Source organism: Talpa europaea, assembly GCF_964194135.1.
Source record: "Talpa europaea genome assembly, chromosome: 9".
Classification (NCBI taxonomy): Eukaryota; Metazoa; Chordata; class Mammalia; order Eulipotyphla; family Talpidae; genus Talpa; species Talpa europaea.
This window is the reverse complement of record NC_140076.1, coordinates 117,877,643-117,891,047: the sequence shown is the minus strand read 5'-3', so window position 1 is coordinate 117,891,047 and position 13,405 is coordinate 117,877,643. Positions and strand designations below refer to the sequence as shown.

The window sequence follows — 13,405 nt, the reverse complement described above, 5'->3', positions numbered from 1 at the left end:
GGAGAGTCAAGCTTATGGCACCCTGTGTGGAGACCACGAACTGGCCTGCTGGTGTCTTTGAAGAGTCCCCAACCCCCAGTCTCATCCTGGCCGATGGTCAGTGATGTCTCTGCACAGTCTGGCCGCCTGAGGCCACCATGTTCCTGGGTGGCTCCCAGACCTCAGTGGGAGGTGCAGCTCTGGGCTTGGGGTCCTCCCACCCTGATGGATGATGAGAAATGGACAAGAATCACAAGATGCTGTGTCATCATGAACGGTCTAGGTGGGGTGACTCTATGTGAAATGGGGGAATTGATGAAGATAACTTTGCTGTTTCTGCCTTGTGATAGAGAGTTAGAACACTTGAAAGACACAGTGTAAGCAAGAGACACAAGTGTGCATTTTTGAGAAATGACATGCAGCACGTCAAGGAGGGCAGCAGATCTGAGTGAAAGGCGAGAGGAGCCATCAGAACAACCCACACAGGACCTTGTTCTCCAAATGAAACTGGGTGCACCTGGCCCTCTGGCCCCTGCATGGGAGGCGCCCCTCTGCCTGCCCAGGGTCCCTTACCTGTGCTCTCCAGGTGTGAACATATCATGGTGACAAGGAATTCTGCCAGAAGGGGAGCCAGCGCACCCCTGGAGCTTCGGTTGCAGGTTCCGCTTTGGTTCTGTTATTAGTCACTGAGGGCGCCGCTTACTGAGCCCAATTCATCAACCACCAGAGGCCTAGATGTCTGAGACACACTCATACACTCACAGTCAAACACTCACACACACACACACACACACATACACACTCACACATGGGGTTGGTGCCATCCAGGTTCAGGACAGTGTCCCTTCTGGGTTTGGCACAACCACAGTAGAGAAATCTTTGCTTTGGCTCTCAGCAGGGGTGGCAAGCGGTGTCCCTGTGCCAGGGAGATGGGAGACCAGCAAGCACAGACACGGGAGGCATCTACCTGCGGAGCCTGCCCAGGGCCCTGGTGACAGCTCCCTGCATGTCCCGGTTCCTCAGGCAGTAGATGACGGGGTTCAGGGTAGGGGGCAGCAGTGAGTACAGTGCAGACCCGAACACATTCAGGGAGGATGATGATGTGTGGCCGATCCCCAAATATGTGACGGCTGCAGAGGTGAGTAACAGGGTTACCACTGAGAGGTGGGGCAGGCAGGTGGAGAAGGTCTTGAACCTGCCCTGGGTGGACGGAATCCTTAGGACAGTGGAGAAAATGTGCGCGTAGGACACAACCATGAAAACAAAGCATAAGAAAGATAAACCACAACTGCCCATGATGAAGGCGTATTCCAGCCTCTGTTCCCCAGGACAGGCGAGCGCAAGCAGCGAGGGGATGTCACAGAAGAACTGGTGCACGACGTTGGACCCACAGAAATGCATGGACAGGGTCCCCACCGCGTGCAGGGAGCCGTAGACGCAGCCACTGATCCAGGAGGCTGCTGCCATCCTCACGCAGGCGGCCCTGCTCATGAGGACCCCGTAGTGCAGTGGGTGGCAGATGGCGGCGTAGCGGTCATAGGACATCACCAGCAGCAGTGCGAACTCCGAGCCCACGAAGGCGATCACCAGGAAGACCTGCGCGGCGCAGCCTGGGAAAGAGATAACTGGGCTGCTGGTCAGCGTGTTGGCCACGGACTTGGGCACGGTGGTGGAGATGAAGCAGATGTCAGCCAGTGACAGGTTCTTGAGGAAGAAGTACATGGGGGTCTGCAGGCGCTGTTCCGTGGAGGTGAGGGCCATGATGAGCAGGTTGCCCATGACGGCGGCCAGGTACGTCAGGAGGAAGATGCTGGTGCAGAGCCTCTGCAGTGCCCGGTCCTCGGGGAGCCCCAGCAGCAGGAACTCTGTGACCGGAGTCACGTTGGAGATGCCATCACCCATGGTGGGGCTGGTCTGAGGCAACATCAGAAAAGGGCTCATAAAGAATCTGTCTTCTTATCGGCTCCACCTTGGGCTCTTATCGTTCCCCAGGTTTGCTGCTCCTGAGTCACCACCAAGCTTGGCTCCTGCAGGCACAAAGCAGCTTCCAAACGGGCCCTAAGGACTTGAGGACGGTCTGTGACAGCACAGCCTGGAACTGCTGCATCGGCCAGAGAAATGTCACTGACAAACCCACAAGGAAAGGAACTTCTGACTTGGCTGCGGTACGTAATGTAGCAAGACAATGTTGCAGCAAACAGAGCAGGATGTGTCCAGTCAGAGGGGAAAGCTGCCTCAGCTCCCAGGAACTCACCTGGAAATTTCAGCCTGCAGAGTCCGGGGCTTCTATTTTGTACTCTGCCGACCTGGTCAAGCTCTGGTGAGCAGGCGAGGGGTTGGGGCCTCCGTTCCCCAGGTGAGCTGGTCCACAGGCCCCCATGGGGTGGCCAGAGCCTCAGCAGCACGGAGGCCACGACCTGCCCAGCACACCTGCTCAGCTGTGGGAGACGTGACAGGCCACAAGGAGCTACTGGTCCAAGCTGGATTTCAGGACCCGAGCAGGGGCAGCTCCATCATCAGCTCCGAGCAGTGTTGTCTCTGGCGACTTGGCTGCCCTCCTGTGCCCGCGAGCTAATATGTGCAGGAGCCGGGGCCAGCTCTGCTGCTGGAGCAGCTCACTGGGCCTGCTGGGACCTGCCTCCCTGGCTAGGGTTGGTCTCTATACCTGGGGGCTTTGTCCCGAGGAGAGGCTGACATGGCCCTCTGTCCCTCGGGGGGAGACCTGGACGAGTTGACCTGTGTCCAGAAGGGTGCACGTGGCTGTCACTCACTGCTCAGCCGTGGCATCCCGGGCTCAGCTTCTGCTCGGCCAGGCTCAAGGACAAAGGAGACTTATATGGGCTGAGCCTGGTCGTGGGTGCCCCAGAGACCAATTAGCACAAAGCTGACGAGCTGAGTGTGATAGCCCTGCGCTGAGGGCACCACAGCCTGTCCATGGAGGCCACCTGGTGGGCCAGGGTGCCTGATCCTCCACCCAACCAGTCGTCCAGCTGTGGGACCTGATGACCCGGACGGACTTCACTGGCCTCTGAGGGGGAGTGTGGGTCAGGACTGGCATTGGGAGTGACCACGGCATCCTCCCCCTGCCCTGGGCGGTGGCCATCCCCTCTGTCCTGGCTGAGTGTGACTGACCCCACACACGACAGCCGGCAGAAAAGGACAATGTGGCGTTCCTGCGTCTGCATCTGATTTCTCATCCAGGGAGAAATTCTCAGACTGACCTGTGTGTGTGGCCACATGTTCCGTGTATTTGCAACACACAGACAAACACGCACATGTGTGTAAATACAAAGTGCAGAACATGATGCATCTGTCCCTTACCGGGCTCTTCCCATGAGTCTTGCACCTGATCATTTTCCCCTGAACAATTTCCAGAACCTATGTTAACAGTAGTACAGACGGTAACCCTGTTTGTAAAGGCTTATCCTTCAGGCTGTGGAAGAAAATTGTTTAAAATCGCCCTGATTTTTAAAAAGTGCAAGTAAACTGTGAAAAGATTACATTTTTAAAAAAAATTTTATTTGTTTATTTACACAAGCACTGGGTACAGTCAGAAACGTGGGAGGGCGAGAGAATTCACCAGAGCCAGAGCGGGGAGCAGAACAGGCAGACTGACAAAATACCCTGCTGAGGGGAGCAGCGGGCGGCAGGAGAGGTCTATGGGCCATGTGGGATCCTCACCAGCGGCTGGGGATCAAACCGGCACTGCAGAGGTTGCAGGCAGGTTCGCAACCCAGTGGTCAACCGCTGCACCACCGGGGAGGCCCTGAACAGATTACATTTTTGTAGGTGCAAGCAAATGATTTTGTTCAATACATTACTGAGGATAATTAGCTGAAAAAGTAGCTTCATCCCCAGCTGTACCAAAGTGGGCAGAGTTGGGCCCAAAAGTGCTGTATTGATGCAAACATATTCCACTGGGAGTTTTTTCATGTTTGAATTTTACTTATCTTTTTCCTGAAACCACCTCCCTAAGTGTTGAGGCCTCCTGTGCCAGTCCGGGACCGTGCTGGGCCCACATCACCTGGAATGAAATCTCAGACCCAGCAGTGCGGGTGCCGGGCGGCTTAGGATCCACCCTGCACCCAAGGAGCTGAGCGAGAAAACGCTCTGAGTGAAATATAAGCACATGCGAGTGATTTGTACGAAGAAAACTTCAGAATTATGAAGAAAAATCTGAGAGACCCTGTAGTGGGACTCTGGGTGCCTGTGGGGGGCGATGGATGGTGTTCCAGGGGCCCCTCCCACCCCTCCGTGGCCTATTAGTTCAGGGGCATCCAGTCAGCACCCCATTTGGCTGAGCAGATGCCTCATTTTCTCCAACACCTTGGACAAACACCGCTGTGCAAGCGCACCACCGTGAACGGTCATGCCACCGTGAACACACATCCATGAATCACAGGCCATGAACACCCGCTGTGCACATGCACAGTCCATCAGGACACGCCTGGTGCCATGAACACTCACCGCCACTGTGACACAGAACAGCTGCCACCATGAACACACAGCACCATGGACAGACACGCTTGCCATGATGAACACTCACACTCACGTGTCACCCTAATCAGCCGCCTCAGGGTGGCGTGAGGCAGGAGCAGGCAGGGCCACAGGAAGCCACAGGGTCTCTGGGCCAGAGCCACCAAAAAGCCCCAAAAGGCCGAAATGCAAAACTGCGAACTCTGGCCTAGCAAGGACAGGGCCCTGTGAGGGGATAGCCCCTGGCTGCGGGTCTCTCCTCATGTGCACACGTGCATGAGGCCTCAGGGGGTCAGTCACAAGCAGGGGAACAAAGGCCTCACTGTACCCACAGTGGCGGCGGGTCACCCAGGTACCAGCCACACACAGCTCTTTGAGGTGGCAGGCGCCGGGCCTCTGGGCTCCTCTAGGGCCACATCAGAGCACGGCCCCATCTGCCGCAGACCAGCTTTCGGCAAAATGTCGTGTCAGGGGTTCCTGAAAGGATGAGACGGCCTCGGAGACACGTTAAGGGCTGAGGGGCAGGGAATGAGGCAGACACGCACTCTTCTTTTTGGTGCAAGTATCTCCTCCTGAGGGACTCAGCAGGTCTTGATTTATTTATTTTTAGCAAGCAGAAAAATCCCATTATCATGTGCAAAGAAGAAACAATCAGTGTATTCTATTCCCAGGGACTACTGGCTCCTACGGGCCTCAGCTAGACGGTGGGTGGGCTTCAAGGTTAATGGATAAAAACTAAGCCTTACACTGAAACTCATTATTTCTGTCCAGACAGTGACCTAAGACGGTCGGGAGCCGCCAGTACCCCCCTGTCCGCCAAAGCCCAAGCATCCAGAGACTCTTCTATGCGTACGGCCTTCAGCCAGGAACTGGCTGCTGCTCAGCTCTCAGAACGTCTCTACCTGGAAACTCCTTAACACAGTTAACTGCATTCAAAAACTTTCCCAAGAAACTTCCAAAGAGCCAATGGAGGACTGACTGTCACGGCTGTGCGGGGCTGCGTGTCAGGCATGCGCAGTCCATTGTCCTCGAGTGTCAAGTGGGGCAAATTGTTTAATAACTAATTTCTAGACAGACAATTTCCCCGCCATTGACTTATAATATTCTTACACACACACTTTGTTGCCCCGTGTACTTTCCGAGAAGTTTTTTCTTATATGGCCAAGAACAAAAAACAAAGGGATGTTAAACCTTCAGCCCCACGCTGTGAGGCCCTTTGACTTAGCCGCTGGCCGGTGTCTTATCTGCGGGGGCAGCAAGGCCCCTGCAGCCCCGTCCAGGGGCAGGTCCCGCGTCTTCTCCTGCCCCTGGGGGCGGCCGTGAGGCTGCTGTCCTCACCCTCCCTCTCCGCGGGCAGACCCGTCTCCGCACCTCAGGGGCTGGTGGCCACCCTCCCTTTCAGGGCCCGACGCCGGCTTATATCCTCCTTCACGCAGCCCCGCCCACGAGCCTGATTGGGCCATTTTTCACTGCTGCGGCTGATTGGCCATTCACCCACCAGCCCATCGCACCTGATTGGCCCATTCCCGACCCAGGAAGTGGCTTTACATGAAAGGGCTCTGAGCCGCAGACGTCAGGACTGACTTGTGGCGAGAGGCGGGTCCTGGTAGCAAAAATCTGATTGGGCCATTGAACACCAATCAGCTCCCAGCTCGCACCTGATTGGCTCCTGCCACGATCCAGGAAGCACGCTGTTCCATAAAAGGCCTCTGGGGCGCCCCTGCCTCAAGGCCTCGTGGTGGCGCCGCGGGGCGGAGACAGCCCCGCCCCTGCCCAGGTCGGCGCGAGCCCGCGGGCCGGTGACCGTTCCAGCCCGACGAGGAAGAAGGAGGGAAGACTCCATGCCAGCCGCCACGGAGAGGGGAACAGAGCATCCAGCAGCCGCCCTGCACGGAGGGACGAGGCGCCGCGGCTTCGGCACCGCCGCGCCCGAGTCTCGTGTCTGACGGGCCTGAAGGGACCCCCCGGGCGGGCCGGGCGTCTCCCCGGGCCGCGTGTCGTGGGGGTCGCCCGACAGCGCACAAGGGGCCGTGAGCGCTGGGTGTCCCCGCCACGGCCTCTGCGGGGCCAGGAGTGACCACCGCTCCTGCCCGGCGCTGCCCGGCACTCCTGGTGGCCGGCGGAGACCGTCGCCGGGGCTCTCCGGGCGAGCGGCCGCCAGGGTGGCACAGCGAGCTCTCCGTTTCCCTGTTTGTAAATCAACCCGTGGAGGCTGTTCCTGGGGCCCGAGGCCTCTTGCAATTGTGCATGTGGGTGAGGCCCACAGACAGTGGCCCGTCCTCTCGTGGGCCCCGACCTCTGTTAGGCTCGAGCCCGCAGGCCCTGCTGTGCGGGTGTCGCCTGCTCTAGCCCTTGGTCTTGGTTTTGGGTCTTTGGCCTTTGAGGGCGTCTGGTGGCTCTCTGGGCTCAGGACCCGGGTAGGGCAGCAGCTGTTCTGTCCTTCCTTCCATCTGGCTCCTGCCTTGTTGCCCTTTTGCCCAGTTGGTGCCTGTTTTATTCAGCTATTTATTTATTTATTTATTTATTTACTTATTTATGTATTTTAAAAGATTTATTTACCTTTTTTATACAAGAGCTTGGGTACAGGCCAGAGGCAGATGAGGGTGAGAGGATTCGCCAGGGACAGAGTGGAGAACCGAGCAGCAGATGACAGAAATAACTGCTGAGGGGAGCAGCGGGGGCGACAGGAATGGTCTGCTGCTTCATGTGGGATTCTCGCTGGCCTGGATCGAACCCATGCTGCAGAGGCTGTGGACATCTTCACAACGAGGCGCTCAACCTGTTGTGCCACCAGGGAGACCCTGCCCCTGTTTCATACCACTGTGAACCCACACTCACCACCACTATGAACACACACACACAAACATGAACATACACACTCATATCACACTTAGTGCTGAGGTGCTGGGTATTCCCCAGGGAGGAACAAGACAGTTATTCTTCGCAAAAATCTTGGAAACATTTTTATTGAGTCACTGATTATTTTTTCCCATCACGGTTTCCATCACAGAACTGCAGGACCCTCTCCGCAGGCCTCTTATCACAGTAGCCCCCACCGAGACCCAGGCCCTTCCGACCCTAGTGCCCCCTCCGTGTCCCTGCTGCTGCCTGCCCCGGGGAGCCTCCCCCTCGCTGGCTGGAGACTCAGCCTGCAGTTGGCCTTGCCTGGCCCTTCTGTCTCCTCTGCCCACATGCTTGTGGCCCTGCCTGGCATTTGTTTTTCTCCCTCTGACTGATTTTGCTCACCAACTGCCCTTCGTGCTACCTACATGCTGCCTCGATGGCAAGTTTATTGTTTGTGATAGCTGAGTATTGTTCCATTGTGTGCATGTGTGTGCTGTGTGACTGTGTTATGTATGTGAATGTGTGTGTGAGTGTTGTATGTTGTGTCTAAGACTTTTTCTTGTGCATGATTGTGTGTTGTCTTGAATGTGTGTGAGCATGTTTGTGTGTGTGTGTATGTGTGTGTGAATATGTTACTATGGGGTATGTGTGTGAGCATGAGTATGTGTGACGTATGTGAGAGAGAGAGTGTGTGTGTGTGTGTGTGTGTGTGTGTGAGACATCTACTCAATCTGCTGTGTGTTCTGGGCAGTTGGCTCCTCCCACACCTGGGCTGTTGTCAGCAGCTCAGGTGAACACAGGGGTGCGGGCTTCCTTTTGAAGTAGTGTTTAGTACTTTGGGAGGGTTGGAGCAGAATTGCTGGCCAGAGAGAGGGCAGGCCCATTTGTGATCTCTGAAAAACTGCCTCCCTGTTTTCTATGGGGCTGGATGTCTCTCCCCACCCACAGGGGTCCTTCTCCTTTCAGATCATTCTAGTAGCTATCGAGGGACAAAAGGGGAAGGGCAAGACTGAAAAAGCTCGGGGGACATTCCTCAACATTCCTCAACACAAAGATATTGGCTCCAGGGAAACATTCTCCATGGTGGACACGCAAATCACAGCAGAGCACAGCGTGGCTGGCGCCCTGAGGTGTGAAGGGAGTTGATGCAGGGCTGAGGCTGGCTCTAGCAAGATGATCCTCCTGTCAGGTAGGGCAACAGCTGCAGGTGGCGAGGTAGGGACCCCATAGGACACACAAGGGACGCCAGCACACGCCTGCACACATAAGAGAAGCACACCTGGGTGCATGTTACACTGATGCCCTCATGGTGGGGTTCCTGGGGGAGACCAGGCAGGTGGTGTGTGCCAAGGTGCATGTCCCTGGGCTGGAGAGCAGGAGGCGGGCTCACCCGAAATAGTCAGGAGCCTGGGAAGAGCAGGAGGGGCTGGGCTCGCACCCTCTATTCTACATGAATGTAGTGGGTCAACCATACACAGGAAAATCAATGCTTTTCTAGAATACTAAGATGGGAGCCATCAGTCTTAGTGGATGCTGCAGGTTGATGTGTGGTGGCCTGTCTTTCCACGGGGTCCGTCTCCTTCTGTGGGTGTCTCAGCCAGGATGTTTTGGGAAAGCCCACAAAGGAGATGGAGCAGCCCCCACCCAGAGAGCTGGCGCCAAGCCTGGCCGCGTGGGCAGATGCGGCCCCTCCTGACCTGTCCTTGTTCGGCGCCCATGGAGGGGAGAGTCAAGCTTATGGCACCCTGTGTGGAGACCACGAACTGGCCTGCTGGTGTCTTTGAAGAGTCCCCAACCCCCAGTCTCATCCTGGCCGATGGTCAGTGATGTCTCTGCACAGTCTGGCCGCCTGAGGCCACCATGTTCCTGGGTGGCTCCCAGACCTCAGTGGGAGGTGCAGCTCTGGGCTTGGGGTCCTCCCACCCTGATGGATGATGAGAAATGGACAAGAATCACAAGATGCTGTGTCATCATGAACGGTCTAGGTGGGGTGACTCTATGTGAAATGGGGGAATTGATGAAGATAACTTTGCTGTTTCTGCCTTGTGATAGAGAGTTAGAACACTTGAAAGACACAGTGTAAGCAAGAGACACAAGTGTGCATTTTTGAGAAATGACATGCAGCACGTCAAGGAGGGCAGCAGATCTGAGTGAAAGGCGAGAGGAGCCATCAGAACAACCCACACAGGACCTTGTTCTCCAAATGAAACTGGGTGCACCTGGCCCTCTGGCCCCTGCATGGGAGGCGCCCCTCTGCCTGCCCAGGGTCCCTTACCTGTGCTCTCCAGGTGTGAACATATCATGGTGACAAGGAATTCTGCCAGAAGGGGAGCCAGCGCACCCCTGGAGCTTCGGTTGCAGGTTCCGCTTTGGTTCTGTTATTAGTCACTGAGGGCGCCGCTTACTGAGCCCAATTCATCAACCACCAGAGGCCTAGATGTCTGAGACACACTCATACACTCACAGTCAAACACTCACACACACACACACACACACATACACACTCACACATGGGGTTGGTGCCATCCAGGTTCAGGACAGTGTCCCTTCTGGGTTTGGCACAACCACAGTAGAGAAATCTTTGCTTTGGCTCTCAGCAGGGGTGGCAAGCGGTGTCCCTGTGCCAGGGAGATGGGAGACCAGCAAGCACAGACACGGGAGGCATCTACCTGCGGAGCCTGCCCAGGGCCCTGGTGACAGCTCCCTGCATGTCCCGGTTCCTCAGGCAGTAGATGACGGGGTTCAGGGTAGGGGGCAGCAGTGAGTACAGTGCAGACCCGAACACATTCAGGGAGGATGATGATGTGTGGCCGATCCCCAAATATGTGACGGCTGCAGAGGTGAGTAACAGGGTTACCACTGAGAGGTGGGGCAGGCAGGTGGAGAAGGTCTTGAACCTGCCCTGGGTGGACGGAATCCTTAGGACAGTGGAGAAAATGTGCGCGTAGGACACAACCATGAAAACAAAGCATAAGAAAGATAAACCACAACTGCCCATGATGAAGGCGTATTCCAGCCTCTGTTCCCCAGGACAGGCGAGCGCAAGCAGCGAGGGGATGTCACAGAAGAACTGGTGCACGACGTTGGACCCACAGAAATGCATGGACAGGGTCCCCACCGCGTGCAGGGAGCCGTAGACGCAGCCACTGATCCAGGAGGCTGCTGCCATCCTCACGCAGGCGGCCCTGCTCATGAGGACCCCGTAGTGCAGTGGGTGGCAGATGGCGGCGTAGCGGTCATAGGACATCACCAGCAGCAGTGCGAACTCCGAGCCCACGAAGGCGATCACCAGGAAGACCTGCGCGGCGCAGCCTGGGAAAGAGATAACTGGGCTGCTGGTCAGCGTGTTGGCCACGGACTTGGGCACGGTGGTGGAGATGAAGCAGATGTCAGCCAGTGACAGGTTCTTGAGGAAGAAGTACATGGGGGTCTGCAGGCGCTGTTCCGTGGAGGTGAGGGCCATGATGAGCAGGTTGCCCATGACGGCGGCCAGGTACGTCAGGAGGAAGATGCTGGTGCAGAGCCTCTGCAGTGCCCGGTCCTCGGGGAGCCCCAGCAGCAGGAACTCTGTGACCGGAGTCACGTTGGAGATGCCATCACCCATGGTGGGGCTGGTCTGAGGCAACATCAGAAAAGGGCTCATAAAGAATCTGTCTTCTTATCGGCTCCACCTTGGGCTCTTATCGTTCCCCAGGTTTGCTGCTCCTGAGTCACCACCAAGCTTGGCTCCTGCAGGCACAAAGCAGCTTCCAAACGGGCCCTAAGGACTTGAGGACGGTCTGTGACAGCACAGCCTGGAACTGCTGCATCGGCCAGAGAAATGTCACTGACAAACCCACAAGGAAAGGAACTTCTGACTTGGCTGCGGTACGTAATGTAGCAAGACAATGTTGCAGCAAACAGAGCAGGATGTGTCCAGTCAGAGGGGAAAGCTGCCTCAGCTCCCAGGAACTCACCTGGAAATTTCAGCCTGCAGAGTCCGGGGCTTCTATTTTGTACTCTGCCGACCTGGTCAAGCTCTGGTGAGCAGGCGAGGGGTTGGGGCCTCCGTTCCCCAGGTGAGCTGGTCCACAGGCCCCCATGGGGTGGCCAGAGCCTCAGCAGCACGGAGGCCACGACCTGCCCAGCACACCTGCTCAGCTGTGGGAGACGTGACAGGCCACAAGGAGCTACTGGTCCAAGCTGGATTTCAGGACCCGAGCAGGGGCAGCTCCATCATCAGCTCCGAGCAGTGTTGTCTCTGGCGACTTGGCTGCCCTCCTGTGCCCGCGAGCTAATATGTGCAGGAGCCGGGGCCAGCTCTGCTGCTGGAGCAGCTCACTGGGCCTGCTGGGACCTGCCTCCCTGGCTAGGGTTGGTCTCTATACCTGGGGGCTTTGTCCCGAGGAGAGGCTGACATGGCCCTCTGTCCCTCGGGGGGAGACCTGGACGAGTTGACCTGTGTCCAGAAGGGTGCACGTGGCTGTCACTCACTGCTCAGCCGTGGCATCCCGGGCTCAGCTTCTGCTCGGCCAGGCTCAAGGACAAAGGAGACTTATATGGGCTGAGCCTGGTCGTGGGTGCCCCAGAGACCAATTAGCACAAAGCTGACGAGCTGAGTGTGATAGCCCTGCGCTGAGGGCACCACAGCCTGTCCATGGAGGCCACCTGGTGGGCCAGGGTGCCTGATCCTCCACCCAACCAGTCGTCCAGCTGTGGGACCTGATGACCCGGACGGACTTCACTGGCCTCTGAGGGGGAGTGTGGGTCAGGACTGGCATTGGGAGTGACCACGGCATCCTCCCCCTGCCCTGGGCGGTGGCCATCCCCTCTGTCCTGGCTGAGTGTGACTGACCCCACACACGACAGCCGGCAGAAAAGGACAATGTGGCGTTCCTGCGTCTGCATCTGATTTCTCATCCAGGGAGAAATTCTCAGACTGACCTGTGTGTGTGGCCACATGTTCCGTGTATTTGCAACACACAGACAAACACGCACATGTGTGTAAATACAAAGTGCAGAACATGATGCATCTGTCCCTTACCGGGCTCTTCCCATGAGTCTTGCACCTGATCATTTTCCCCTGAACAATTTCCAGAACCTATGTTAACAGTAGTACAGACGGTAACCCTGTTTGTAAAGGCTTATCCTTCAGGCTGTGGAAGAAAATTGTTTAAAATCGCCCTGATTTTTAAAAAGTGCAAGTAAACTGTGAAAAGATTACATTTTTAAAAAAAATTTTATTTGTTTATTTACACAAGCACTGGGTACAGTCAGAAACGTGGGAGGGCGAGAGAATTCACCAGAGCCAGAGCGGGGAGCAGAACAGGCAGACTGACAAAATACCCTGCTGAGGGGAGCAGCGGGCGGCAGGAGAGGTCTATGGGCCATGTGGGATCCTCACCAGCGGCTGGGGATCAAACCGGCACTGCAGAGGTTGCAGGCAGGTTCGCAACCCAGTGGTCAACCGCTGCACCACCGGGGAGGCCCTGAACAGATTACATTTTTGTAGGTGCAAGCAAATGATTTTGTTCAATACATTACTGAGGATAATTAGCTGAAAAAGTAGCTTCATCCCCAGCTGTACCAAAGTGGGCAGAGTTGGGCCCAAAAGTGCTGTATTGATGCAAACATATTCCACTGGGAGTTTTTTCATGTTTGAATTTTACTTATCTTTTTCCTGAAACCACCTCCCTAAGTGTTGAGGCCTCCTGTGCCAGTCCGGGACCGTGCTGGGCCCACATCACCTGGAATGAAATCTCAGACCCAGCAGTGCGGGTGCCGGGCGGCTTAGGATCCACCCTGCACCCAAGGAGCTGAGCGAGAAAACGCTCTGAGTGAAATATAAGCACATGCGAGTGATTTGTACGAAGAAAACTTCAGAATTATGAAGAAAAATCTGAGAGACCCTGTAGTGGGACTCTGGGTGCCTGTGGGGGGCGATGGATGGTGTTCCAGGGGCCCCTCCCACCCCTCCGTGGCCTATTAGTTCAGGGGCATCCAGTCAGCACCCCATTTGGCTGAGCAGATGCCTCATTTTCTCCAACACCTTGGACAAACACCGCTGTGCAAGCGCACCACCGTGAACGGTCATGCCACCGTGAACACACATCCATGAATCACAGGC

General features: G+C 56.3%; 2 protein-coding genes across 2 annotated transcripts; both read right to left on the bottom strand.

Annotated features, from left to right (window-relative positions):
* Nucleotides 1-849: 849 nt before the first annotated feature.
* On the bottom strand, nucleotides 850-1,881 carry LOC311176900 (olfactory receptor 14A16-like; the record flags this gene model as incomplete). Its single annotated transcript, XM_084242536.1, has 1 exon — nucleotides 850-1,881. One exon carries the CDS (start codon nucleotides 1,879-1,881, stop codon nucleotides 943-945), a length of 939 nt encoding a protein of 312 aa, XP_084098662.1. The 3' UTR covers nucleotides 850-942.
* A 7,990-nt stretch (nucleotides 1,882-9,871) lies between these two features.
* On the bottom strand, nucleotides 9,872-10,903 carry LOC311176899 (olfactory receptor 14A16-like; the record flags this gene model as incomplete). Its single annotated transcript, XM_084242535.1, has 1 exon — nucleotides 9,872-10,903. One exon carries the CDS (start codon nucleotides 10,901-10,903, stop codon nucleotides 9,965-9,967), a length of 939 nt encoding a protein of 312 aa, XP_084098661.1. The 3' UTR covers nucleotides 9,872-9,964.
* Nucleotides 10,904-13,405: the final 2,502 nt, after the last annotated feature.